Source organism: Pezoporus occidentalis, unplaced genomic scaffold (genome assembly GCF_034315485.1).
Source record: "Pezoporus occidentalis ecotype Australia unplaced genomic scaffold, CSIRO_AGI_Poc_V1 ctg168, whole genome shotgun sequence".
Lineage (NCBI taxonomy): Eukaryota > Metazoa > Chordata > Aves > Psittaciformes > Psittacidae > Pezoporus > Pezoporus occidentalis.
In genome coordinates this window covers 453,732-479,074 of record NW_026913510.1, presented here as the reverse complement: position 1 = coordinate 479,074, position 25,343 = coordinate 453,732, and the positions used below count along the sequence as shown (strand labels likewise).

General features: G+C 44.2%; 1 protein-coding gene across 4 annotated transcripts in view; it reads right to left on the bottom strand.

Annotated features, from left to right (window-relative positions):
- Positions 1-996: 996 nt before the first annotated feature.
- Positions 997-25,343, bottom strand: part of FGFRL1 (fibroblast growth factor receptor like 1) — a 176,441-nt gene continuing 152,094 nt past the window's right edge. For all 4 annotated transcript variants that reach the window (XM_062613500.1, XM_062613499.1, XM_062613501.1 and 1 more), the window contains 4 exons: positions 15,606-15,686; positions 9,973-10,257; positions 5,628-5,981; positions 997-2,819 (listed from right to left, as the gene is read on the bottom strand). In XM_062613500.1, the coding sequence (XP_062469484.1) occupies positions 2,410-2,819; positions 5,628-5,981; positions 9,973-10,257; positions 15,606-15,686 (1,130 nt within the window). In that variant the 3' untranslated portion in view covers positions 997-2,409. The remainder of the gene's footprint in view (positions 2,820-5,627; positions 5,982-9,972; positions 10,258-15,605; positions 15,687-25,343) is intronic.

The following is a 25,343-nucleotide window of genomic DNA, read 5'->3' as shown; positions in this document are numbered from 1 at the left end:
TTCACCGAGTTAGGGCCCCAGCTCATAGCGCTGCGGCTGAGCAAACAAGGAGCTGTTTGGTTTGCTGCTGATTCAAACAAGCCAGCAGAAAAATCACTGCAGGTCAACCCAGAGCAAATACCTTCAGAAACATTTAGCGAAAAGCAAAGCACTGTTTTGGTTCAGGTTAAATAGAGCGCTTCACTTTTAAACGGAGCAGCTGGTTTGTTAAGGATCTCTTTCGTGGAAAAGGCTGTGAGAGAGAAGTAGTTTCAAACCTAAAAATTAGCACATTTCAATTTTTCAGGTTTTTTTTTTACCAGCAAACTTGAAGTGAAATGCAATGAAGTGAATGCTGAACCTGCCTTCTCTAAAGAACGTTTTAGCCACTAAAGAGTTGGGTGCCTCTCTGTAGCATGCAGCAGAATGATGGTGTGAGCAGCTCCCCACACGCTCTTCTTATTGCACTCACCTCACCCTCCACTGGCTCCTTCAGCAGCTGCATTTACAAATGAAGTGTTTCATTTGCATTTCATATTTCCCCCTTCCCAAGCACCCTGAGGCCAAAGTTCATTTTACAGGCACACAAATTATTACGTTTTGATTTACTGAATTTGCTTTTTAAAAGAAACCCCACTGAAGGTTTGTGCTTAAAAAACTAATGCAATCTCCTTCCCTTCCCCTCCCCAACCCCCCCCCCCCCCCCCCCCCCCCCCCCCCCCCCCCCCCCCCAAAAAAAAAAAAAGCATAGTGAAACAGCTTTCCCTGTGAGCAGAAAACTTTGTAATGAAGATGACAAGGGATCCATGAGAAGTCATCTGGCCACTGCAGACCTTCACAGGCAGAATATAACCAGTTGAAAAGGTCAGATGGCAAGGATGGCACCAGCGGTACCTGAGATGATGCTAGGAGATTGCACATGGATAATGTAAAAAAGCATAGAGATAGATGACCCTCCAGGCTGGGAGAAGTACAGTTGGTCACATGCTACATCGAGCGTATTCTGAGCATGCCATCTATAGAACCTGGAAAAAACAAAATCTTTATTTTTTTTGATCAAAAATATGTATAGAAATGCCTGTTTTGAGGAAAATATCATACATTTTTTTCTTGTTTAACAAAATAAATTAAATATACATGACTTCTGTTTAAACTCTATATAGAATTACAAAGGTTTTATATTTGCAATTGGATTCATCTCCAGTCTATATAGGTATTTAATATGGTCCTTATTTATTTTCTCTTCTTTCTGTCTTTGCTGTTGTTTGAGCTGCAATGAAGCTGTATCATTTGCAAACTGTTATCTGAGGGGAGGGGACCACCACACACAACCTAGGTGAATATTTCTCAAATTCATTGTTTCCTACAAGCTTATTATTTCATTCTCTTCTTTTCTTACTTTTTTTTTCCTAATGTTCTCATGTATTTTGCATTGACATAGAAAATCCAGTAGCTTGTCATTGTGAGCCATCAGAGGACAGTGTGTTTTGCTTTCTTCACCATCAGCAGTTCAGTTATTATTATTATTAATTATTATTATTTCTTAAATATAAATATAAAGGTGTTCTGTACAATGTTCCTCTTTCCTTCTTTCCTTTTTCCTGGCAGTGGCACTGAGTCCTAGGACCAGGGGATTGGAGCAATTCTGGTTTGATCTGCAGAACACCACACGGGAATCATGATGCCTTCACCTTGCAGATACCAAGCCAATCAGCTTGGCTAGTATTTCAGACCAAATGACCGTGACTGAGAAGCATTCAGCATTTCATATTGTGAATAGAAATTAGATGTTCCAGACTCTCTTGTGTTATATTTTTGCCCTGGAAGAGGTGAATTGGTTATGTCTCCTGGTGCTTTGGCACTAAACCTCAGTCATCCAGAGTGGGACAGGTCTGGGGGCTTCCCACCAAAACAAGTGATGTGAAGCAGGCACAGGAACAGCAGTGCCCATCCAGAGAAGCACCATGGTCACCTCTTGTTCTTCTTGCTCCTGTAGCAACACAAGGAAGGAGGCGGTTGTTCATGTCCCTGTATCCTGTCTCACTTGTTGCCACCTCGGTTAAGAGATCCGGGAAGGCTCCGCTGTTGGAGATGGCTGCCTCTCTGCTGAGATCTGGAGTTCCTTCATTATTCCTTGGCTACATCCTGATTGCAATAATTAAAAACAAAACAAAAAAAATCTCTTTTCTCTTTTTGTCTTTCTCTATTATATATATATTTAGATAGATATAGATATATACACATATATATATACACACATACACACACGCATATACAATTATATATATATGTATATATATATTTAAAATTATATATATAATCTTTTCTGTCTGCTTTGCCTATTGCTGGCAGTGTGAGCTGACTTGGAGCAGTCTCTTCTGAGGTACCACGAGGAAAAGCCCAAACGAGCTACTGTACACGGCCACCCTCTTAGCACTGGTACTGAATGTGCTGGTGCTGATGGACTTTCCCTTCCACATGTGAGTGGGTATGGGTGTGGATGTCCGTGTAAATCTTTGGGTACATTTTGGATGCCATGGCAGGGGCAAGTGCAGGCCCTTGGGACAGTAAATGCTGCTGTTGGGCAACGTATTCCTCATAGTTTATGGAGGAGATGCAGTCTTTGTCGGGGACTTGGGAGACACAGATCCTGTCCCGGGGCTGCGACCGGTGCACAGGTGCAGCGGCTGGAGGGGAGCAGGGTTTCTTCTTAGTCTGGCAAAGCCACAAGAGGATTGTCCCAAAGATGAAGACAGCTCCGGCAGGGATGCCGATGATCACAGGCCAGGGCAGGCTGCTGGCTGAGGAAGGGGGTACAGGTGCACTCGGAGGTTTGGGATCTGGACATTAAGGCAGGAAAGAGACAGAAAGAGTTAATTAAGTGCAGGCAAAGTGGATTCAAAACAGATGTCACACTTGGGCTGGCTTTTGTACAGGCTGTCTGGCAACCCTGCCAGACCAAGTAACAAGGGAAAAATCAAGCCAGCACATGATGTTTGGTAACTGCTTTGCTTTTCAGTGCTCCTGGAAGGACAAACAACTAATTTTCTATGGTTTTGGGGTCAGGAGGGGAGCCTTTGGGGGATTTTTTCATTTTCTTATCCAAGCTTTAATGGATGCACTAGAGCCAGCCCAAGAGTTTCCCTAACACACTCACTCTGTGATGGAGTGGGCTTTGCTGCCCAGGCTGGAGCACTCAACACGTGTCAGCAGCCAGGAGGCATGATCAGGTTGTGCAGAGCCATGGCACGTTCCCCACTTACATCTGCCATATGTAGCTGTGTTTGTATGGGCTTTAGACACTCTTTAGTATCCCTGCCTAGCGATAATATAACTACTCAAGCAATGCTCTGCCATAGCAGAGAGCATGAATGTGGTGTTTTGGAGGTGTCATCTTGAGTTTCTTGTGTGGCTGGAAGGAAAGCTGAAGGATGGGGAAAACAGATGAGCTGGTGTCCCTCCTTGGTGTCCAAGCCACGGAGTCCACATGGCATTAAAGTGTGCATCCAGCTCCCTATGCCAAATGGGCTCTACCTCCAACAATCTCTTTGGAGACACTGGTGGCTTTCTAAGGGCAGCAAATCCAGCTACCAGAGGAGATAAGGTGCTTCAAACAGCATCTTTCAGGCTTACCTCCCCCCTCCCCTGTCTGCTGTTGGCAGCATGTACATCCTTGGGTAGCCTCAGCTTGGGTTAGCCTGGTAGTTCTCAGATTGATATCCTGATTTATAGACCCAAAAGGAGACCTGGGTAGGATCTTAGCTATTAAAATCCCTATCTAGATAGCTATCAGCTACTATTTCCAAAGCCCTGAAAAATACCTAGGCACTGGATTCAGCTTGCAGGGAGACACTCAAGAAACTTCTAAAACCACAGGCTACCCAAATAGCCCAATATGTTATAGTCAAACATATGTCAAGTCAAACTTCTTTAAGACAGTAATGTCTTTTTCTTTCCTTGACAAATAGACCTAGTATGAAATATTAAATATATACCATGTGGTCTCTTTGAAGTCAGAAGGACCTATACTGTTGACTTTAACAGATAAAACTTTGATTCACCAACACTGCAAATCACAGAATAATTTAGGCTGGAAGGGAACTCTGGAGGTCATCTGGTCCAGCCCCCTGTGCAAAGCAAGGCAGGATCAGAGAACTGACCCATCAATTGACCACAAAAACAACAGTGTTCATGATGGTTGGCAGAAATCCTCTGCTGGGCTGAAACGAAAGTGTTCTGATATTCATCCATGCTGCTCTTTGGAGATGTCTATGTCAAATCTGGTAGATTTACAAGCAAAATGGTGTTTTTAGCTCATGGCCTTGCAGCCACATCTTTGCTTCTGAGGGCAAGCTGGGTTCTCCTTCTCTGTCACTGCCAATAACAACAGGCCTCCAGGCTCTGGTTCTGGTATGAGGTCTCATTATAATCCCATTTAAATCAATGGAAAGTCTCCCACTGGCTGCAGTGGGAGCTGGATCAGACCCTCATAGTTTAGAAACCCCCAGAGGCTTTGAGTCATATCCCACCCACGCAGCTTTTCCTTGGGATTGACAGGTCTTCTAGTCGGAGTTTAGTCCCAAATCTAAGAGATACAGAAGAAGATGCCAAGAGCATTCTCCTACTTGGCAACCTGATGTCAGTATCTAAATTCAAGCTAGTGACTCTCGGAGGCTGCCTGAATGCAGAGCTTTGGCAATCAGTGAGCAGAATAAGCCATGCTGCCTTAGTTACAAGAGCATTTTCCCCACTACCTACACAGAAAACCAGCTCTAACAACCTAGGAGAATTAATGATTTCTGTCTCTCACTGGTGTCTTTGACTGCAGACACTACATTAGACCTGACATCTAAAATGAAGGGAAGAAAGGGCAGTAAGATTGATTTTTGTCCTAAAACAAGTGGATCTGAAGCTGGATTCACACAGCAAGATGAGGTAGAAAGAAATGCCCTTAACAACAAAAACTATCGGGGCAGAACTTCAAAATCAGGAGTAAATGGCAAAAGATGGTGTGCCTTAAAACAGCCTCAGTTGGACATGGCCACCAGCTCTGAGGCCTGTGGAGAGAAGGAAGCAGCTGTGAGTCTGGTGCAAGGGTCTCCAGGAGATCACTAAGCAAGAATTTCACTAATCAATCATTCTCTCTTTCACACTTACTATTTTCCTTTCCCTGTGACCGGGACAGTTTTTATTCTTCTCTCATTGTATGGGCCTGTATCATTGTCTCCTTTTACCAGTAAAAGCAATATAAATAAGAGCAAGAGAAAGGAGAAATATAAAGGAATGGGGTTGCAAGCTGTACTGCTATTCAGTAGCTCTCATGTCCTCCACCCTACCACGAAAGTGATGTAGTGCCTGCAACTGCAGCATCCTTTCCCAGCTCCTTTTCCATACAGGGACAGATCATTCATTTTATTTCACCTTGCTGGAATCATTATTCAACATGAAGGGAGAAAAGAAAACATCCTACAGAGGATTTCAGCAGGAGCTAATTTAATCTGGGTTGATTTAGTCTCACATTCATTCTTATCAGAATTGGGCCAGCCTAAATCAGCAGAGAGCCATGGAGCCCAACAAGCATCAGTGTTGTATTAATACTATGATGCAGACCATTGGTTCAGATGTGGGGAAAAAAAGGCATAACTCACCTGGCAGGACTGTGAGAAAAGCACTGCGGAAGCTGTAGCCCATGGTGTTTGCCCCTAGGCAAATGTACATCCCTGCATCTTCTTCCTTGGCTCGAGTAATCATCAATTTATTCAGGTAGGAGCCATCGGGCCGGGACCAGACCTCCCCCGTGGGCAGCACAACAAACTTCTGTCCCCCAACATCGATGGTTGAGTTGTACTTGCTCTCTGTGCCGTACTCCACCCTCTTCAGCCACTGGATGACGGGTTTGACATCGCTGCGGACTTTACACTGGAAGGACGTGGTCCCACCGTAGTCCACCGTCGTGTTGACGGGGTGCGTCCCTGTCAGGATGGGCTTGGACCTCGTCCTCTCTGCACAAAAACACAGGGAACTCCATGTTTGCCAATGTGTGATTGCCGGAACATAGGAAAAAGGTGTGGAAAGGATCAAAAATAATTGTCTTAGTCCAATTCCCTACACTAAAACAGGCTGAGATTTCTGCAAATCAATCCTGATATAAATGTGCCCAGCCTCTGCCAAAGCCTCTAATGGTAGATGCTGTCCAGTTTCTTTGTCTGAGGCTTAGCAAGTCTTTTCTCACACTCAACTTGAATCTTCCTGTTTTCTTTATCTGCATCAGACCTGGAGAAAAGTTTGCTCTCCATCTTAGCCCTTATATTTTGGAAGATTTTCTTCAGCCCTTTTATGTACACTGAACTCCTAAGCAAAAAGGGTCCTAGGAATTTTTCTGTCTTTGTGGTATTTTTTGCCCTCACAGGTCACTCAAGAAGCATTTAGATCTGGGTACTCAGTTTGTGGTGGTATTACTTGACAAGACACAAGTCACACCTGGCCTTTCTGCTCTTTGGCAAGTCCAGTCTGGACTGCTGAATTTCCCCGTTCCCTTGCTCGTATGATTCAGCTATGAGATGACAAAAAGGGCCATCTTTCCTTGTACTCCCACTTATCCTCATGTCTCAGGGACCATATCCTAGAGTAATGGGATCTTAATGATGTACTTTGACCTACAGGGTCAGAAGCTGCAGTGATCTTTCCCGAGTCTTGAACAGAGGAAGATAAATGGCCTGATACAAGCCAAAACGTCACAACCTATTTCAGGATTATATTTGGGCAATAGTACAGGTCTGAACACAAATGAAGACGATTATTTCACTGCAAATGTTCACTTGATATTGACTCTGATGATGTCTTATCAATGTTTCTAAGTATCTCAAAGGTGGGTGTAAGGGAGAGGAAGCCTTTTTTCAGTGGTGCCCAGGGACAGGACCAAGGGCAATGGGCATGAACAGAAACACAGGAGGATGCTTTGAACATCAGGAAACACATTTTTACTCTGAAGGTGAGCAAGCACTGGCACAGGTTGCCCCAGAAATATTGTGGCATCTCCATTCTTGGTGATATTCAAAAGCCATCTGGATATGCTCTTGGGCAACTGGGTCTAGGTGGTGCTGCTTGAGCAATGGGGATGCACCAGACAACTCCCAGAGGTCACTTCCAGCACCATGTGATTGTGTGATGCTTTGTCTCTTATCACCATGTCTGGTAGGGTGCAATTTACAGGTGAATATGACAGAATCTTACATATTCTTGGGCAGGACCTCAGACTTTTACCAGACTATTTACAAGTACCTATCTATTAACAGTCCACACCAGAATCACTGTGGCTACCCCAGTCTGGGGACAGTGAGGGGCAGGGTAAGACATATTTCTTCTCCTTTTGGTCTTCCCAATGTTCCCTAAGGACAGACAAAATCGGATAGGAAAAAGCTGCTTCTTTCACAGACTAACGGCAGGCTGTGGATATTGTCTGATTTTTGTCTGGGAGTCCTTCAGGAGATACCTGTCATCTCTGTTGCTGAGCCTGCAGTGAGAAAACTCTACTGAAGTTATCCCATGCCATATCATCCACTGCTGGGGGAGATGAAACTGCAGTCAGTATCAGTGAGGGATATCTTCACTCCATCCTTACCTCCCTGCTTTTGTTTTTCCTTCCTTCAGTCTAATCATCCCCACACTCACTCTGGAGCAAATTTTTGTGGAGGAAGAGCTCAAAAGGCTTTTGTCTTTCTAACCAATAAGAAATGTTTCTCACAAATCTTTTGCCTCAGCTGATCAAGGAAACAAGATGGTAGGAAAGGAAATCAAACGCAAGAGGCTCACAAGGCCATTCTTTCCAGCATGATTCTAAGCTTTAGGTTGTGTCAACACCACATAAAGTCAAAGGAAAAATCTATCCCCCATTCTAAGGAATGTTTGGACTTTTTTTGTGTTAGCATCAGAGAAATCAGTCACAGTTTCTAGACAAGGAGGTGCTGCAAACCCCTATCCTAGGCACAGAGAGAAATTATGGTATCACAGTGGGTGGTAACTGCTGGCAATCATCAACTGCTTTTGACAGCAAACACTGTTGGATTGAGCGTGTAACAAAACAGCTCTCACCAGCACTGGCTTTGGGGTGAGAGGAAGGAACAATGGACCCTCTTTCAAAAACTCAGGATACTTTCAATAATGAGGGCTGCTTGGGAAACAAAAATACCACAGTGGTCTCTATAGGCTTTGCCTTGGGACTACGAGTGGAATCACAGCTGGGGAGACTGAGTCTCAGATAAGCAGGACTCAGGAGTGGAGGCTCAGGGCAGCGGGAAAAGGAGGAAATTGAATAAAACCTGTAATGCTGCACAGAATGATGTTAAAAATAGAAAGATGTCTGAAAATTGCTTAATGCCCTTATCTCCTTGACTCTGCTTCCAGCTTTGGTTACTGTTTTCACTCCTAGCCAGCAAAAGCTAATGAAAACAAAGGTTACATACATCTTTAAGTTGATAAAAACCAAGATAAACAGGGACACAGAAAGGGGCTTGTTCCTGGCGCTGTCTGGTTTTGATGAAGTGAAAATGCCACAGCTGCCATTAGGATGGGGCTTGATTCATTTCCCTGTCTCTGCTCCTGTTTTTAGTGTAAACATATGTTTTTACTGTCTCCACACAGCTGCATCTTTATCAATCCCAGATGTCCAGCAGGTTTGTGCCTTCGGAGCCCAACAGAGCTCCACACATGTGCTTTTAATTCCTGCGATTCTAGAGAAAGGACTTATCAGAGAACGGATCTTTACCTTTAAGAACAGTCTTTCACACTGGGATAAACTTTCTCATGCTAAAATGTATGCACAGGCAGACAAACAACATGCTTTCCATGTGGCTGGAAATCGCTCCTCGTGCCCTTACTCATCATTAATGAAGGCTGTTCAGTCTTCCCTCCACTCAGATCATCTTCTCCACTTTCTTGAGTTGGCTGTTCTGTACATTTCCATGACTACTTATGATGATGTCATAGAAAAAGCACAATAATTTAAGAATAAGATCTCTTCTCTGGTAGGATTTGAGTGTAATTAACTTCCGTAATAACAGGGGAAACAGGAGGTTGGAGAGCAAGAATCAGGATAGCTAGATAGCAGGAAGGGCAGTTTACCCCACCACAATGCAGGGTAATCCCCCACAGCTCATCTTCTAAGGCTTGAATCTTTAAAGCTTTGTAGGCATCTAAAGACATAGATAGGACATTAGTGAGACTTCTCTTTTTTAGTATCTCATTTATACCCACCTGAACCTTCAGATGTCCAATTGTTTTTGAAAATCTGGCCCTAAAGCCTTGTCTGCCTAATCTCTCTATATTTTTACTAATTCCCTTAGGGTATTTCTCTAATGAAGCAGGCCTCTTATTACAGCTATCTAGACTAAATTTTCAGGTAAAGAATCATACAGAATGGTTTGGATTGGAAGGGACCTTAAAGCTCATCCAGTTCCAACCCCCTGTGCTGGGCAGGGACACCTTCTACTGAGCACTTTGCTCCAAGCCCTGTCCAACCTGACTTTGGTAGGCTTTGAATTGGTCAAGACAATTGTTGGGTTTCACCCTATAACCACTCTGATGGATCAGTCTGGGCCATCCTAAACATTTACACACACATACATACCTGCCATGGTACGTGAAAGGGCTTTCTCAGTTATTTCTCCATCTCCCCTTAAATTGACTGTTTTGGTAGTGTAAGACTGCACCACACAATACTTAACTTTTACCACACAGCTGCCCTTAGAGATGACTGTTTTCTAAGTATCTCTCCTTATTTCATCTACATTGCATTGTTGTTGCTCTGTGTTGACTAGGTGTTAGGTTTATTCTAGACTTTCAGTGATGTTTTCGCTGTCTCTGATGATGCTTTAACACTTCCCCATTTCTGTGTCCAGCTATCAGCACTGCACACTTGCCATCGCACTTTCTTTACCCAGCCAAGCCCTTCCCAAAGCTCCCTCCCTGGCTTTCCACCCTACAGGCTGCACTTACGGATTACTTCAACTTTGTACGTTGCATTGATTTCTCCGACTTTGTTAAACACTCGGCATGTGTATTTCCCACTGTCCTCTGGCTTCAGGTTCTTCAGGTTTAGTGTCCACTTCTTCTTCTTGTTCTCCCCAATCTCTTGGGGTGTGAGAGGCTTATTGTCCTTTAGCCATGTGATGTCTGGCCGTGGGTTCCCACTAGCCACACACTTCAGGCGGATGGAGCTGCCGACGGGACGGGCGATCACTCTCCGTCTCATCTTGGCAGGCTGCGTGAACCTGGGCCGGGCTGTAAAAGGCATGAAATATTGACTGTGATGAGGAAAGGGCATGCAAAGAAGGATGCTGCTGTCAAGTGTTATGGTGAAAGTCACTTGAGAGTGACTTTGGCAGCTTGACACGTAGCAGTGTATCGCTCATATCAGCTCAAACTGATTTCCTTTAGAAAGGAGACATTCAGCCTGATGCAATCAAATGTCTTATTGCACTGGCCGCAGCATTAGCTTTCTGCATAGCACAACCCTAAAATTTCTCAGTGTCTGTAAGGCAACAGCATCAAACCATCTCACAAAATAACACCAAAATCACATTGTTGTAGCTGAAGTCCAAATGTGGCCCCATAATCACATTATAATTGTTACCATGTTCCATGCCACAAATGCAAGCCCTTGGCCAAGACCAAAGGAAAAACCTCAGATTCCTGTCAGGCTGACCATTTTCTCAGTCTTTTGCTGGTCACTTGAAGCTTCATTTTCTGAAGATGTTTTGCCCCTTAGTTCTCACTGGCATTCATAAGACTTAAGAAGAGTCAACATCATTTCAATATGTAGGTAAGTCTTAGAAGTATGCCAGACTTTTGTATGTTGATCTGAACTTAAAAGTATGCAATTGATTCAGCATTAATTTATGAAGCATTCACACTGAAAGGCTTCAAAAGAAGCAAACAAACAATAAAAAGTCAATAAAACCCCCTTGAGTTTGTTCATTAGAAGGTACGCCATGCTAGTCCATCCCAGAAATTGAGAAGCTGAAGCAATAGATGCTGGTGGACAGAATCATGGGTTAAGATAGTCACCTTGTCTTAGCAAGGAAATCACCAGTACTTTCAATGGCAGTAACAAGAACACTAGAGAAATGAAAGGTCCCCACCTGGCAAAATCTGCCCCAACATTAAATCAGATTATGCCAGAATTCCAGGGGGAAAAGAGGTGGCACTTTCACACACTAGCAGCTTTACTGACACTGCAGAGAATCTTCCTGTGAAGTCATGAGTTGGTCTTACAAATAAAAATTCCATAGAAAGAAAAAGATCTTTGCAGAAACTTTTAAGACAGTTGAAACAAGAGAACATGATCTGTTGCAAGGCAACAGCTTGTCTAATAGTATCCTGTGCTAAAGAATTCAAAAGACATTACACGTTTCTCACAGTTACTTCAGTTATGCAGTGCCAGTCCAGGAGCACAGATGTGCAATCTCCTGCTGAGATTAACACCACTTCTGACTCCCACTTGGCACTCTCCCCCTACATCCAAATTACTCCTGCCAAATTCACCTGTCTTTTTATTTTAGCAAAGCCAGTTTCTCCTCCATTTCTACAACAGATTTCTCCACTTGCTTTTGAACCCTATTTTTTCTTACGAGGATGTTACCCTTCAGGCCCAAAGGACTTTCCCCCTGCATTTTTGCACTCCCCTTGTAAATTCTCCCTGATCTTTTCCTAGGGAAATAAGAGAAATAGGTAAAGAGTGGCCTGCACTGTGGCACACTGGGTTGAATTATGCCCACCAGCCACCGCCTTCAGCAATGGCAACTGGAAAGCCACAACCTCAGTGGCAAATAAAACATGAAAGCAAGCTGAGAATGCTCTGCTTCAGGTAACAAAGAAGTTAGCAACAGGATGGCACGGTGGGACTCTGTTAGAGAGCCAGCGCTTCTGCCCAAGGCAGAGGGCCAGAAGCTCAGGGATGTACATTATAATGGAGCTTTGCTGGATGGAGGAGGCTGGTTTGCAGCTTCCTCTCTCCAAGCACTAAGGAATGGCAATCATTACCCTCTGAGGTCTGTGAATATATCCCATAGCCCTCACCCCCCTGCAGACTTGCTCAACATCCCTCCCTCTCGGAAGAAGACACCCTTTGGCATACCCCTGCCTTCAGAATCCTTTTCTGTAGGGGGAAACCATCTGTCTCCACAGCCTTCCCTTGTCCCCTTGGCTGTCATTTTGGGTCCCAGCCATTTAATGTTATTTCAAACTCTTGCTCAGAAATGCTTTACTCTCCATAGAGAGGCTTTCATGTGTAATCTAATGAACTGGAGCAACTCCGGCACTGAAAGTCCTTGCCGTGACAGCTGAGCAGCAAGTGTGACATACTAACCCACTCCATAGGTCCTGCTGCGTAAATCGCTGGGTATTCCCTTGGGGGTCTGCTGCAAGAGGAGGCCCCCTCCCAGTAAAACCAATCACCCTCCCATAGAGACAATTAACCCTGTCAGAGCTGCATGTTGTGAGCAATGACATGCCGAAGTTGGAGTCTGAGCTCAGGGAAATGTGCTGATAAAGGCTGTCATTGTGGAAATGGAGTAAATGCTTGCAAGGTGCATGGAGACATTAGGAACCAGCCGGGAAATGGGTCTAAACAATTATCCTCTAACTTGGCAGTAATTTATTCTGAGATCAGGAACTGCAGGTCCAGGCTGGGGTAGATCCGTGCCAGATGGGATTCCTTGGATGGGACTAGCATATCAAAGAGCAGGTTGGAGACAGGACAGTCACACTGCTTTTGCAGAGTGAAGAGTCAAATGAGTGGTTCTAAGCTCTCACTTTACCTCTTCCCTGTTTCCACAGCCATATTTCAGAAGGACTTGGTATCCCTGCTCAGTAAGAGCGTTGTAACACAGAAACTCTCTTTCCTTCCCAAAAAGCCAGGCCTGTAACATTTGCTTTTCCTGCCACTGTGACTCCCATGAATCTGTCTGGAGTTTTGCATTCACTCCTCGTACACTGTTGCCCAGATACATATCAAACTACAGGTAAAGCTAAACTACTTTGGTTCTTTCTGTCTTCCTTTCTTCTTCTGTTAAAAGAAGGTGAAGTGATTATGTGGGCTCAAAAGCTACTCCAAGCTGTGTGCAATATGCTGAAACCAGATCCCATTTACAGAGGCCTGAATGTTTCCTTGACAAAAGCCTGAATTGCACAAGTTTAGAAAAGCCAGTTAACCCAAAAGGAGAAAGAGAGACACACACACACAAGAGAGAAAAAGAGACCCAGCAACCACAAAGGAGAAAGAGGAAGAGGCAGCAGTGAGAGAGGCAGAAAAAGTCTCTTTTGAGTGGCTGCTAGTAAATGTGTCCCCAAATCTGTGCCATTTACAGAAGTTTTGCTTGTTGAAGTGCCAGAGAAGGCCATTACAAAGTGCCTCTGTGTTATTTATACTTCACATGCTTGTTCTCCTCCACATCACTTGGCGTTTGCTTCACAAACATGAACCACACATTTGTACAGTATAAATTATGCCACACACAAGAGCAAGGGAAAACACAAGTGGATGGGGACAAAGAGGCAGTGTTGTGTACGGGTTCCTTGATGAAATGCTGTTTACCATCAAGATTTATTCAAGCTAATGAAAATTAAGTGAAACAGAAGGCTGTCAGCACAAAGACTGGGGAAGGAAATCAGCAGTCTCCTCTCCCTGGGGGACACCTTGAGGTGCATGGATTAGTCCCAGAGGCTCCTGTCAGCATTGGTCACACAGAGTGAGGCTGAAACATGTAGGGTGCTGCAATCTGCCATAATTACCTCTACACAGTGATGGTCAATACCACCTTCATGAGACTTATACAAAATGTGTCATGATACAACTGAGTGTAGAAATACTTTCAAGTCAGTTGTGGGAAGATGTGGATGGGGGTATCTATCTTTCCCCACATCAACTTCCTGCTGTTGATGGGGGCAGGACCTCCTACCACAGTGATACCACTGTATGGTGGCAGCAGGAAAGCAAAGTGGAGCTTTTTCTTATCATGCTTCTCCTCTCCCACTTCTCTAAGGCCCAAGACTCTGCAAACACAAACTTCTTTCACCTATTGTGCTCCACAGACCTGCAGGCACACACACTGACCCTCCCTGCACACCAGCTCACACGAGTGGTTTGCTGGAAAACACTGCTGGATAGAAAGGGCTTGTGTGTGTGGCCTGCTCCAGCATTTTTCTGCTTGGGGAGAGGGAACAGGAGGGAGGAAAAAGGGAAAAAGCAGAGGTGCAGGATCACTGCAGCACAAAGGACTGAGCCTGGGCAGATTAAGCCAGGGCACAGATTAAGACACAATCTGATATGAGATTGTTACTGCCCACTAATTTTAGTAGTGCTTACATCTTTTGTCATAACATAATTGTGGTATTGATCCATCATTCACCAGTTCTACCAGGAGTGCATCAGATGTGGCATGCAACATCTGCTTCTATCTCCACTCAGATAATGAAGAGTGGGGAGATGTTAGCCTTTCATTCTAGCAGCTGAATCCCTCCTGAAAGACTCCTGACCTGTAGTTTATCTAAACCATCCTTTCTCTACCTCTAAAATGTTGTCACCCTTTCCCAGAATAAGTGGAGGTTACCTTCCTCTCCTGGTGCATGTTCAATCTCAGGTGAATCTGTTAACTCAAAGCTATTACGGCTCTGCCTCCTCCAAGTGTGGTCTGGGCTATACCACAGCACACAACATCCCTTGTTTTCCAGCCTCTGAAGAAAACTGGCCTCAGCTCAAGTGATGGGGACTCATACAGTGAAAACTTCACAGGTTCCACCCCCCATCACTGCTATGAGGTTACTCCCTGGCCACAAATGTAGTACAAAACCACCTCCATATTACAAAATTGAAAGGAGGGATGTACTGCGAGAGCAGAATGGAAACGCCGTGCTTCATCTCTCGAGGTCATAAACTCACATTGTACTCCTCTCAGTAATGGCCAAAAGCTGTTTGGCATCAGCCTGACAACTTATTGTCCTTCCAGGAGTGCTTGGACCAAACACTGGACCTGCAAGTCTTGCGGTGATTCAGAACCTCTTCCAAGTGAGATTTCAGCAGTTCCCCAAAGCTCAGCAACAGCATCAAAATCCTATTCTTAAAAAGCCCAGGGTTTAGAGAAGTTCATGCAGGTGTCTAAAAGAGAAGGTAATTTTAAGAAATACTCAGCTTTGGCCTAACATTAATTCTCCTGAAGTGAAGTCAGACCTCCCCTTTTCCCTCAGTGGGGAGCACTGTTGTGTTGGCACTGAAGGCTTTTGGAATTATTGCTGTAAAAGTCAATATGCCTTTTATAGAGAGTCTATGAAAGCTGTAATAGCTGCACATGCAACAGAAAGTCCCTGCCCAGAAAAACAAATGCAAAGGAGAACCATGCTGGGGTATATGGCAGGGGGCCCTAGAGTGGATCATGGGCTGCCTTTTGTAGAAAGACCCTTGGATGGGATCACACCATGTTCAGCTAACGCTCTGTTTATTATTTGACCATCTTTGGGGAGAACTCGCTCCAGTCACTCTGCTTTTCCCTTCCTTCAGCAACTGAGAAATGTGCCACGTGAACAGCACTCAACCAAGAGCCAAGGAAAACACAAAACCATACACTGCTCCTTACCCCATTGCTTCCCTGAATGATCTTCATATTCTCCATTGGAGCCATCGGGTACCTGGCTGTCCTTTCCTGAGCTGGCATCATCTGCAAAGGAAAGGAAAGGGATGATGAGGGTATATTTAGATTAGGTATTCGAAAGAAATTCTTTAGTGTGAGGGTGCTAAGGCACTGGCACAGGGTGCCCAGAGAAGCTGTGGCTGCCCCATCCCTGGCAGTGTTCAAGGCCAGGTTGGATGGGGCTTGGACCAAGCTGCTCTAGTGTGAGGTGTCCCTGCCCATGGCAGTGGCTAGAACTGGATGAGCTTTAAGGTCTCTTCCAACCCGAATGAGTCTGGGATTCTCTGATATGATTCTGATGATTAAGCAGGTCTCCTGCAGTGCAGCAGTACAATAACAAGGGTCTGCATTTGCTCCTGGAGACACCATGCATCTGAAACACACTCAGCATACATTTGGCATCCACATCCTGGCACTTACAGCCTGGCCAGTTTAACGAACAGTTTAGTTTGTAACTTTATGTGCTTTTTGGCAGGCTACCAAAGCAATAGGAGATTAATCAGCATTTCATTAATAGCTGGCAAAAGCCTCTTTGTTTATGCTTACAGGTTGCTGTTCCCTAGGAGGAGCTGATCTGATGCAAATAATGGTATAAATCAAAATTACAGATAATTAAACCTAGGAGCTGAGGCAAGACTTATGTGATCTGTCACACAGAGCACAAGCAGTGGAATTAGGGCCACTAATTCACCTTTCAGCTTCCATACAAAATCAGGAAAGCAAGTAGGCCTGGGGTCAAATGAGCCCTCAAGGGATGCTGACAGCAAAGCTATGGCTGGAGAAGGCAACATTGAATTGAAAAGCTGTTTGTGTTTTGTTGTGGGTTTGATGTTTTCTGTTTTCATTAAGACCACCCATCTACCTGTGTAAACGACATACCACTTTGTCCTTATCACCCCAGTTGCCTATACCAGTACTACAGAGCAGCATCAACTCTGTTCCCAGTACTCTTAGGAGAAATGGAAATCACCAAAAGGCTAAACCTCCACCTCTTCAGCAGCTCCCACCTCAAGCTGCCACCGCGGCATGGGCACCTACAAGGTCTCTACATGGGTCAAGGGAGCAGGAGAGTGTCCTGAGCCTTGTTCTGCAACCCTGGTGATGCTGGGGGCCTTACACCTCTGCAGTGCCCAGACGTGAAGCTTTTTCTTCCTCCAGTAACAGCTTGACCTCTCCTGCACAAACACTCAACTCAGAGCCACCCTTCCTAGCTATGCATCACACCATGTGCACCTGAGGGACTTCAGGCACCTACAGGTGATGGTGCAGCAAAGAATGGCTCTTCCAAGGCTAATTCTCTGCTCTACAGATGGCACAGCCCCATACACCAGCTGGATTTAAGGTGAAGAGCTACGCACTTCTAGTTAAAGCATACTGAAGCGTGTAAAGTTTGATTTTCAGAGATAGGTCAGGTAAAGGCTGGGAGAAAGTTCACCTCAATAAAGAACTATTCCACAACGGTGTATAAAAACCCCACAAAATCAAGAGAAGTGGAAATACCTGAACCCCTCTAAACACCCAAGTCTAAAACCCATATGAAAAAGGTTTCATGAGCAAACGACAGGAAATTTCTTCCTGTAATCTCTGTAGCAGAGGAAAAACTTAGTTTATACATGAGCACCACCATCACCCCCCCCCAAACAAAAGAAAATGTACAAATAGCAGAACTGCTCTTTAGAAGCTGGTTTGTGCTTAAGCAGCATTTAGTGCATAAACACGTGTGCAGTCCTTGTGCAAGAAGAATGTGTGTTTAACCCCATCCTCACCCCAGTTTCTTGCTATTTTGGAAAATCATCCCAGCTCTTCAGCATGGGGCATTTTATGCCAACACATGCTCTGCTCTCATTTGCTGCTGTCCCTTAAGGGGGGAGGCTGTGATACCATATGGATTTGTCCCCCCTCGACCCTGGTGGACTTTTCCCTTCTCCTTGTGGTTACTTCGGTGCAGTTTCCCCTGGAGGTATGTACAGCTGTCACTTCGAGGGGAAAAGAAAATCGTCAGGGCAGCAGCACTCCATGCTCTTACTTGAGCAGCTCACTCCAGCTGACTGCCCCTTCCCACCTCCCTCTCAAACTCCATCCATTGCTGGAAACCCAACGGCTTTCCCTGGTGCCCCAGTCAGCTTCCATCCCAAACCATAGAGAAATGGCATAAACCACAATCACCCGTAGGAACATCAGCTCTCATGCAGTGCCATGAGTGCAAAAGCACCATCCAATCTCCACCAAGGCTGGCCTGTGTTACAGAGGAGGTGAATAACTCATGTGTTTAGCAAATTTATTTTCACAACCTTGGCAAACTGAGTGCAGGGAATACAAATACACTCATTCTGTATGATGGCTTGCATACGACAGATTGTCTCCTTTCAGTCAAAATACTGAATTGATTATCTTCTGGCACCTGCACATTTTTATTCACATAAATATCAGTAGTGCTATGAATTAAATCTCGGATGCTCTCTGACAGAGAACTTGGTAAGTCCCTTAGCAAAATTGGAGAAATATATTTATTGAGTAATGCAGAAGAAAGGAAACCTGTGGTCAGGGATGTAGGATTCCTGCCCATTGTTAACTGCTGAATATCTAAAAAGCGGTTAAGATGTTTAAGTGGCAATGTTCTGTCAATTATATCTTAATCCTACTCAGCTTGATGTACAAAGAGCAGTATATCCTCTCTTGCCTCCTGCCTCATGTTACAGTATGTCAGCCTATGTGCACTCCTCCTGCCTACACACAAGGAGTGACTGGTGTTCTCAACACCTCTTGACGTGCTGCCAAGCTTTTGATGTAAGTAAAATTGTCCTGAATCTGTTTGATCCTTTGAAGATACTTCTTCAGTTGTTATCCTGCCAAATCGCCAACCTGCGGAGTAACCCACCAAACCCAGAAAAAGACATCTGGGGGGAAGAGATCAGGACAAATAATGCTGAACTACGAAACAGATAATGTGGCAGAGGAGCAAGACTGAAATAAATAACTGGAATTATTCAGGCATGTTGGTTTGGATCCACTGGAACTCATTCCATCAACAAGACATAGCAGAAGTCTCAAGGAGGCGAAAATGTCATAAACATGGAAACTCATGAAGGGCAAAGCTGCTCCTGCCCATCTCCGGTGTTGTACACTGGGTGAGGGATGCTACAGCAGTCTTCCTTCTGACTGCAATATGCAGCGAACTGGGCTCTTACTGTACCTGAATGTTCACACTTGAGAACTGTAGGGGAAAACTGATTTATGAGACTCAGAAACTGGGTGAAACTCATTTTGGGAAGATTCCCTGAAACTCAGGAATCTCCAGTCAAACTTAAAAGTATGAGTGAGGCAGCAGAACAGCCAGTGACAGATACAGTGATAAAGTGTTAATCTGGGATGTGGGTGACCCAAGGTCAATTCCCTCTTCTGCTTCATTCAGAGAGGGATTTGAACCTCCCCTCTTGCACCTTGGGTTAGTGTCTTAAGCTCTAAACTGTGGTCTCAGAGAGACAAGAAAAAGAGCTTATTATTACATAAAGTGGAACAGCACTGTGGGAGACGGATATCTCAGGAAGACCTTTCAAATGGAAGGCCTCTGTCTAGCTCAGGTATCACCAAGATTCAAATTCCAAAGTTAAATCCAAAGTTAGTTCTGAGGCTGGATGGAAAAGAATCTGTCTCTCCCTGTTTTGAAGAACCTCTTTATACTTTTAAATTTAACATCAGGTGGCTTCCTAGTGTAGGGAAACACTTGAACAGTCATTCTAGTCCCTGTGCTAGCAAGGATGGGTACCTTCCTATACCACAAACATACCTTGGTCAGCTTACTCACTCCTAGGGAGGAACCTACAACACTGAAAGCAAAGCCAAGTTTCCCGAGAGTTCAGAGGCATCTGATTCAGCCCAAACCTGCAGCCTGAAGCATGGTTAATAGTGCCAGCCGTGAAGACCTGCTCTTTGCATTTCACCCCAAGCTTTACAAATGCAACTGGCCTGATAATATTCTTATTTGATAGAGTGGACCTGAGAAAAACGAGCCACATTCAGACGTGTATGACCAGCATACAAAATGAGTTAGTAGCTGGAATCACATGAGTCTTAGCTATATTCAAAAATGACCTAATAAGCGGATTTCTTACTCATGCTTTTGTCACCTCCCGCAGAGGCAGGCAGGTCAGGGTGATAAGTACACACAGAAAACCCAGCCTGCAGCCAAAGGGCAGCAGGGACCGGCTATGCAGCATTGCCAGCTTTGCTGCCAGCAGATTACCGCAAGAGGCAGGTCTAAGAGGGATGAGCTGCTGAAGTTTCCTACAAGCTCCCTTTTCTGTGACCTATATTGGAAGGTCATCCTGTACTGTCCTTCTTGGAGAGTATCACAGGCTTAGGAGAGCAGCCAGTTGGAAGACGAAGTGGAAAACCTGCCTTGAAAAATAATCACTGACTAATTTTATGTCACGAGTATCTGAGGCTAAGAAAACACACACATGATTTAGGTGTCCTCACTGTGCAATTTGGTTTCATGGTATTACAAAGCATGCTGGCTGGCTGAGAAACCAGCCTCAATATCACGTCAGGTGATAGACTTGGAGACATGGGACAAACTCATGTAGCCCTTTCCCTCCAAATACCACACCTACCCACACAAGACAGAGCCACAATTGATCCAGGAGCATCAGACCATTGCTCAGGAATGTCATCCCAGTGTCATGATGCCCGGCTGCTCTCCAGCCATTGCCTCTTTCTTGCTTCAGAATCTTGATCCCAGCTGGCTTCTATGTCTGAGATGCTATGGGACTGAGATGCTGGGGAAGTGTGGTGGGGCTGAAAGAGGCAGTCTTGGACTGGTTTTGTATGAGGCTTGATGTATCTGAGTGTATAAGGCCTTGATTACCAACGCTGATGTCATCGGCCAAATTGCCCTTTCTCAACCCAGAAAGCACGATGCTGTATTGGTATCTCCTGCCATGTGTGTTTTTGGTCTACTCCGTGTCCCAAAACAGGCTGGATTTCTGCAGAAAAGGGCTTTCCAGATGTAACTCCACTAATTGATGAAGCATTTTGGGGTCCTATGGGGCAAAGAGTACCTATGGGGTAAAAGAGTACCTATGGGGCAAAGAGGTCCTATGGGGTGTAGTTACAGTTTATTACCATAGCAGAATTGTTCCATGCCTTCTTACAAGTTAAAAGAAATGGAAAATTCTGCATAACTGTCCGGCTCTGAAGGAAACTGATGGGAATTATGCACAGACTGTTACCAAGCCAGGATCAAATCTTATTTACCCACAGACTCCCCATGAAGGCTTCGTGTTTTAGCCAAATGGATATAACTGGTTTTCAGGCCAATACTACGTGCTGAGCGTCCAACCAGGAGTCAAACCAACCATTTTTGAAGCAAAAAAATCTAGCTGTAATATCTCCCTATAACTCACAAAGTTGCTTTAATTTGTTATAATGCAAGGCCCGTCCCTGCTCTGACTTGATGGGACCGGCTTTGGAGTCTTTGATGTCAGAGGCCTTGAAAGCCCCATTTCACAGATGAGCCAGCTTTGCATAAATAAACAAAGTGACCTCTGAACTGGAGCCTGAGACCTGAGCACACTTCAAAGCACTGGGGGACGTGATGGGGGGGCAATGGGGAATGAAGCGATCAGCATGCATCATTAAGGGAGCCCCCGCTCAACGCAGCCACCGAACAAGGGGTGTAAATAAAAGGAGGGAGGTAAGCAGGGAGGGAGTGAAATGAGGGGGAAAGTGATGTAATCCTGTCAGGCTTGAACAATTATAATGAGGCTTTCTCCCATGGATGAATGAAAGAGATCTCTCTGTATGCCAGCTTTAAGAGTTGACTCTCGCATTTACCCAGATGCATCATATCTGCACATCATATTTGTTCCCCAATGTCCTTCACTGCTGCAGATGCCTAGTGAGTGACAAAACGCAAGCTGTTTGTGGGAGGTGGGTCTTGGGCCTTCCAAGGGGTTAAATCAGAATTTGTTCTGGTGAGCCTAACCAGTAAAACTGAGGGATGGGAACACATCATAGACTTAGACCAGGCGGTGATTTGACTTATTTTTCAACAGTCTTGATGGTGTAGCAGATGGAAGATAAACACACATGAAAGTAAGGATGATCTGAAAAAGTAGGTCTCTGCAGTTTATCTCAGATAAACTCAGGAATTTAAGGGGAAACATAACTTAAAGATAATTTTGCATTTTGTTTTAGGGAGTCCTCTGTTATCTTGACTGGCTCGTCTGACACCCAGATGAATGGTCCACGAGGTATGTATGTAGGCAGTCAGTAACAATTTTATCACTGGGTTTGTACGGATTAAGGCACTTGTTTTCCTCAGATCTCCTTAATGTGGATTAACACTCCAGGTTTCACTAGAATTTCAGCTGGTATTAACCCCCAGTGACCAAGGAAACATATCAAACCTATTGGGATGATTTCCCTTTCAAAACTACCAGGCTGCCAGCTGCCAGAATTTTATGGTTTCATCTTGTGATATCTGAGGTGTTTCTGGAGGACCTTGATCCTGACAAGTGACTATTTGGGAATCTATTTTTTTTGTTGTTATTGAATAACAGTTTTTAACATCTGTGATTGTAAAGAATGACTCTGCACAAACATACCCTAAAAGCTTGAAGGAAAAGGAACAAAACGTTCATTTTTGAGACCTTGTGATTTTTTTCAGCTTGCTTAGTGAAGTCTGTATTATGCCTTCAGGACCCTTGGGACTGGTGATCCATAGATGAATCCCAAGGCTGATTAGAAATCACGACAAAGATCAAGATGCAAAGTCCTCATCTTCATTGCTTCTGAATTTCCTCCTGTCGACGAGTTCTAATTTTGCAAACCTCCTCACTGAACCCTTTTGTCTGTTAAACGCAGACGGGTCAAAACTCCAATGAACTCATCCCACTAACACAAACCTGGTGTGACTCTTAGATATTACTTTGAATGTTTTTCATGGTTCATCCATCAAGCCTTCATCTCATGCTCACTATTCCTCAACCTGCTTACTATATTAACAGTGTCACCTACTGTATTAACAGTGCTATGAAAAGACAGGAAATGTGTGTAGAATTTATCTGGAAAGGCACAGTGAAAGCAAAGAGATCAGGAATATCTGGAGGGAAATAAAAAGGTCTCATGGAGGAACCCCCGCTCCTTAGGCCCAGCCAAACAAAACCCCTCAAGATGAAAAAGAAGAAACCCACTCAGAGGATTGCACAGCCAAGGAACACTCCACTTCTCTCAAAAAGAGCCCACAACAAAACCAACACAAACTAAAAGGTTACTGGTAGAGAATTTGCCTCTGTAATGGACACTGAAGACTTTACTGCCTACTGCCTCTGTCTCCAAAAATAACCAGAGGTATTGATATTGGAATTTCCTGAAAATGAAAATAAAAATAAAAAATGGTTCTGCCAGTGGTTTTTTGGTATTTTCAGCTCTGGCTATTTTCATGAAAATTTCCATGCAAAAAGTTTTCATGGCTTTCACTTGAGCCCCAGCACTGTTGATCTCTCTGTAAGAAGGATGCTTTGCAAAAGAAATGTTTGCAGCCCACCAGCCTCCTGAAACACTGGAGAGGCGCCACAGTCTACAGACCAAAGCTTCATAGTGAAGGAGCAAGACTTCTGTCCTCAGCTACATCAGTAGCTCACGTTTTTAAGTTACGATGATGTACAGGCTCATCCTATTACCTGTAGATTATGAAGGTCTTATACGGTGGTTATTGCTGCTCCCCACATCTCAACACACAGGTGAACATACATCAAAAGCAACTGCTTTAAGACCAAAAATACTTAACTCCCTTCCACAGAATGAATGAAGGAGGGACTACGGGATAGCATAGACATATTAGAGCCAGCTTATATTATGAGCTGGTACTGAGTTCATCTCTCTCCTCCCTTTCCTTATGCCCATGTCTCTGTATCCAGTTCAGATCTGCATCTCCTTTCTAACTCTTTCTCCCCCTTATTCCTCAACCCCTTTCCATAAAGTTGTGGAGGGAAAAGCCTTCTTGAAGATTTAGCTCTTCCCTTGCTCCTTGTGGTCTATTGCTACCCACAGAGCTCACAAAGTCATTTGAGACATTCTCAGCCATGGCACATCTGTACATATGGGTGCTCCAGCTTCTTCTGCAACCACACAAAGAACCACAATGAGAAATGGTTGGAGCTTTTCACTGAACCGCTGCAATTCCCTGGCCTACCATTATGACAATTACATTGAAAAGGCAATCACAGGCCTTCCACCATGTCGACTCCTCCAGACACCAGGACCTCCTGCCTGACTTCAGGTCTCCATTCCATAGGGGGCAAGAAAACAATTCTTCCTTCTTTGTTGTTGTTGTTGAGGTTACTTTTTACCAGCACACACAGACAGCAGCCCTGACAGCCCTGCACCACAGGCACCAGTCTGTGGTTATATTCTTGATCTACTACTGGAGAGGATGAAAGGGAGAAGAAATCACAGAAGACAAGTGGTTAGGCTTTTGCCTTGTCACCAGCACATTCTCAGCATGAAATCGTATCACCAAAAAGGCAGCAACTGCCAATCAGCTTTTCCAGACTTTGAACAAACTGGTAATATTTCCCACTATTTTTAATTGTTACTTGCACCATGATAGAATCATGGATTTCTTAGAGACAGGTTCCCACTATTAGACATTGGTCACACACAGCACAAAAGGCAGCCCCAGTTTAAAGAGTCTACTGCCTTGTCATTGCAGTCATTACATGTATTAAGGTGTCTCAAGAAACACATTTCTTAGCACCATCCGGTTGTTAGGGGAATGATGGTGGTCTTGCAGAGTTGATAAGAAAAGCTTAATTTATAACACCAATCACCCTATCTTAATTTATAATAATTTTATTGCATTCATTATTTATATATTTATATGTATATTTATATTTATATTTATATTTATTATTACTCGCAATATGTTTATTAACATATGGAAGAATTATGTGAATTTAATTGTTATCTGACAAATAAAGATGTTGAAATAATCCTTTACTTTAGAAAGCTACTTCTAATGCCCTAGTTAGGAGTGAGAATGAAAAGAAGGTCAGGTTGACATCTACCTCTCTTCCCTGACTGCCAAAGAGATGATGGAGGGGGCCTCAGACACATGGTTGCCAAAAATGAGGTGGTATGAACACTCCACTCAAGAACATCTGCCAAAATTCCATCTTCAACAATCATAAATTGCTTAGGGCTGGGGGAGGGAGGCATGCCACTGAAAAGACTAATGCAAGGTTAATGATAAGAAGAAGATTACAGCAGAGCCAAGGATAAACTGATAAGACCTGGCTCTCGGCCTTCTATTTTAACCACTATGCAGCTGCTGTTCCCCATAACGTTATACCTCTATCATTCCCCTTCCTAGTAGCACTGATCAATCTGTATTATTTCCTTCACCAAGACATGCAGGAACATCATCGATACATGTTCTATTTCCCTTCACATGTTCAAAATAGCCAGCACAAAGAAATTTCCAGAGGAGTTGGAAAGAGAGGTCATATATGCCAGTGACTGAGTACACAAATTATTTTTGAATGGTATGTATAATCAAACAAAAATAATCAATCATACTATCCTGTCCCTTCCAAATACTGAGTTAATTCCTTAGTGTGGAATTACCCAATCCATCATGATGAACTGGGAATTGTAGTACTGGACTTTACAGACAGGAAT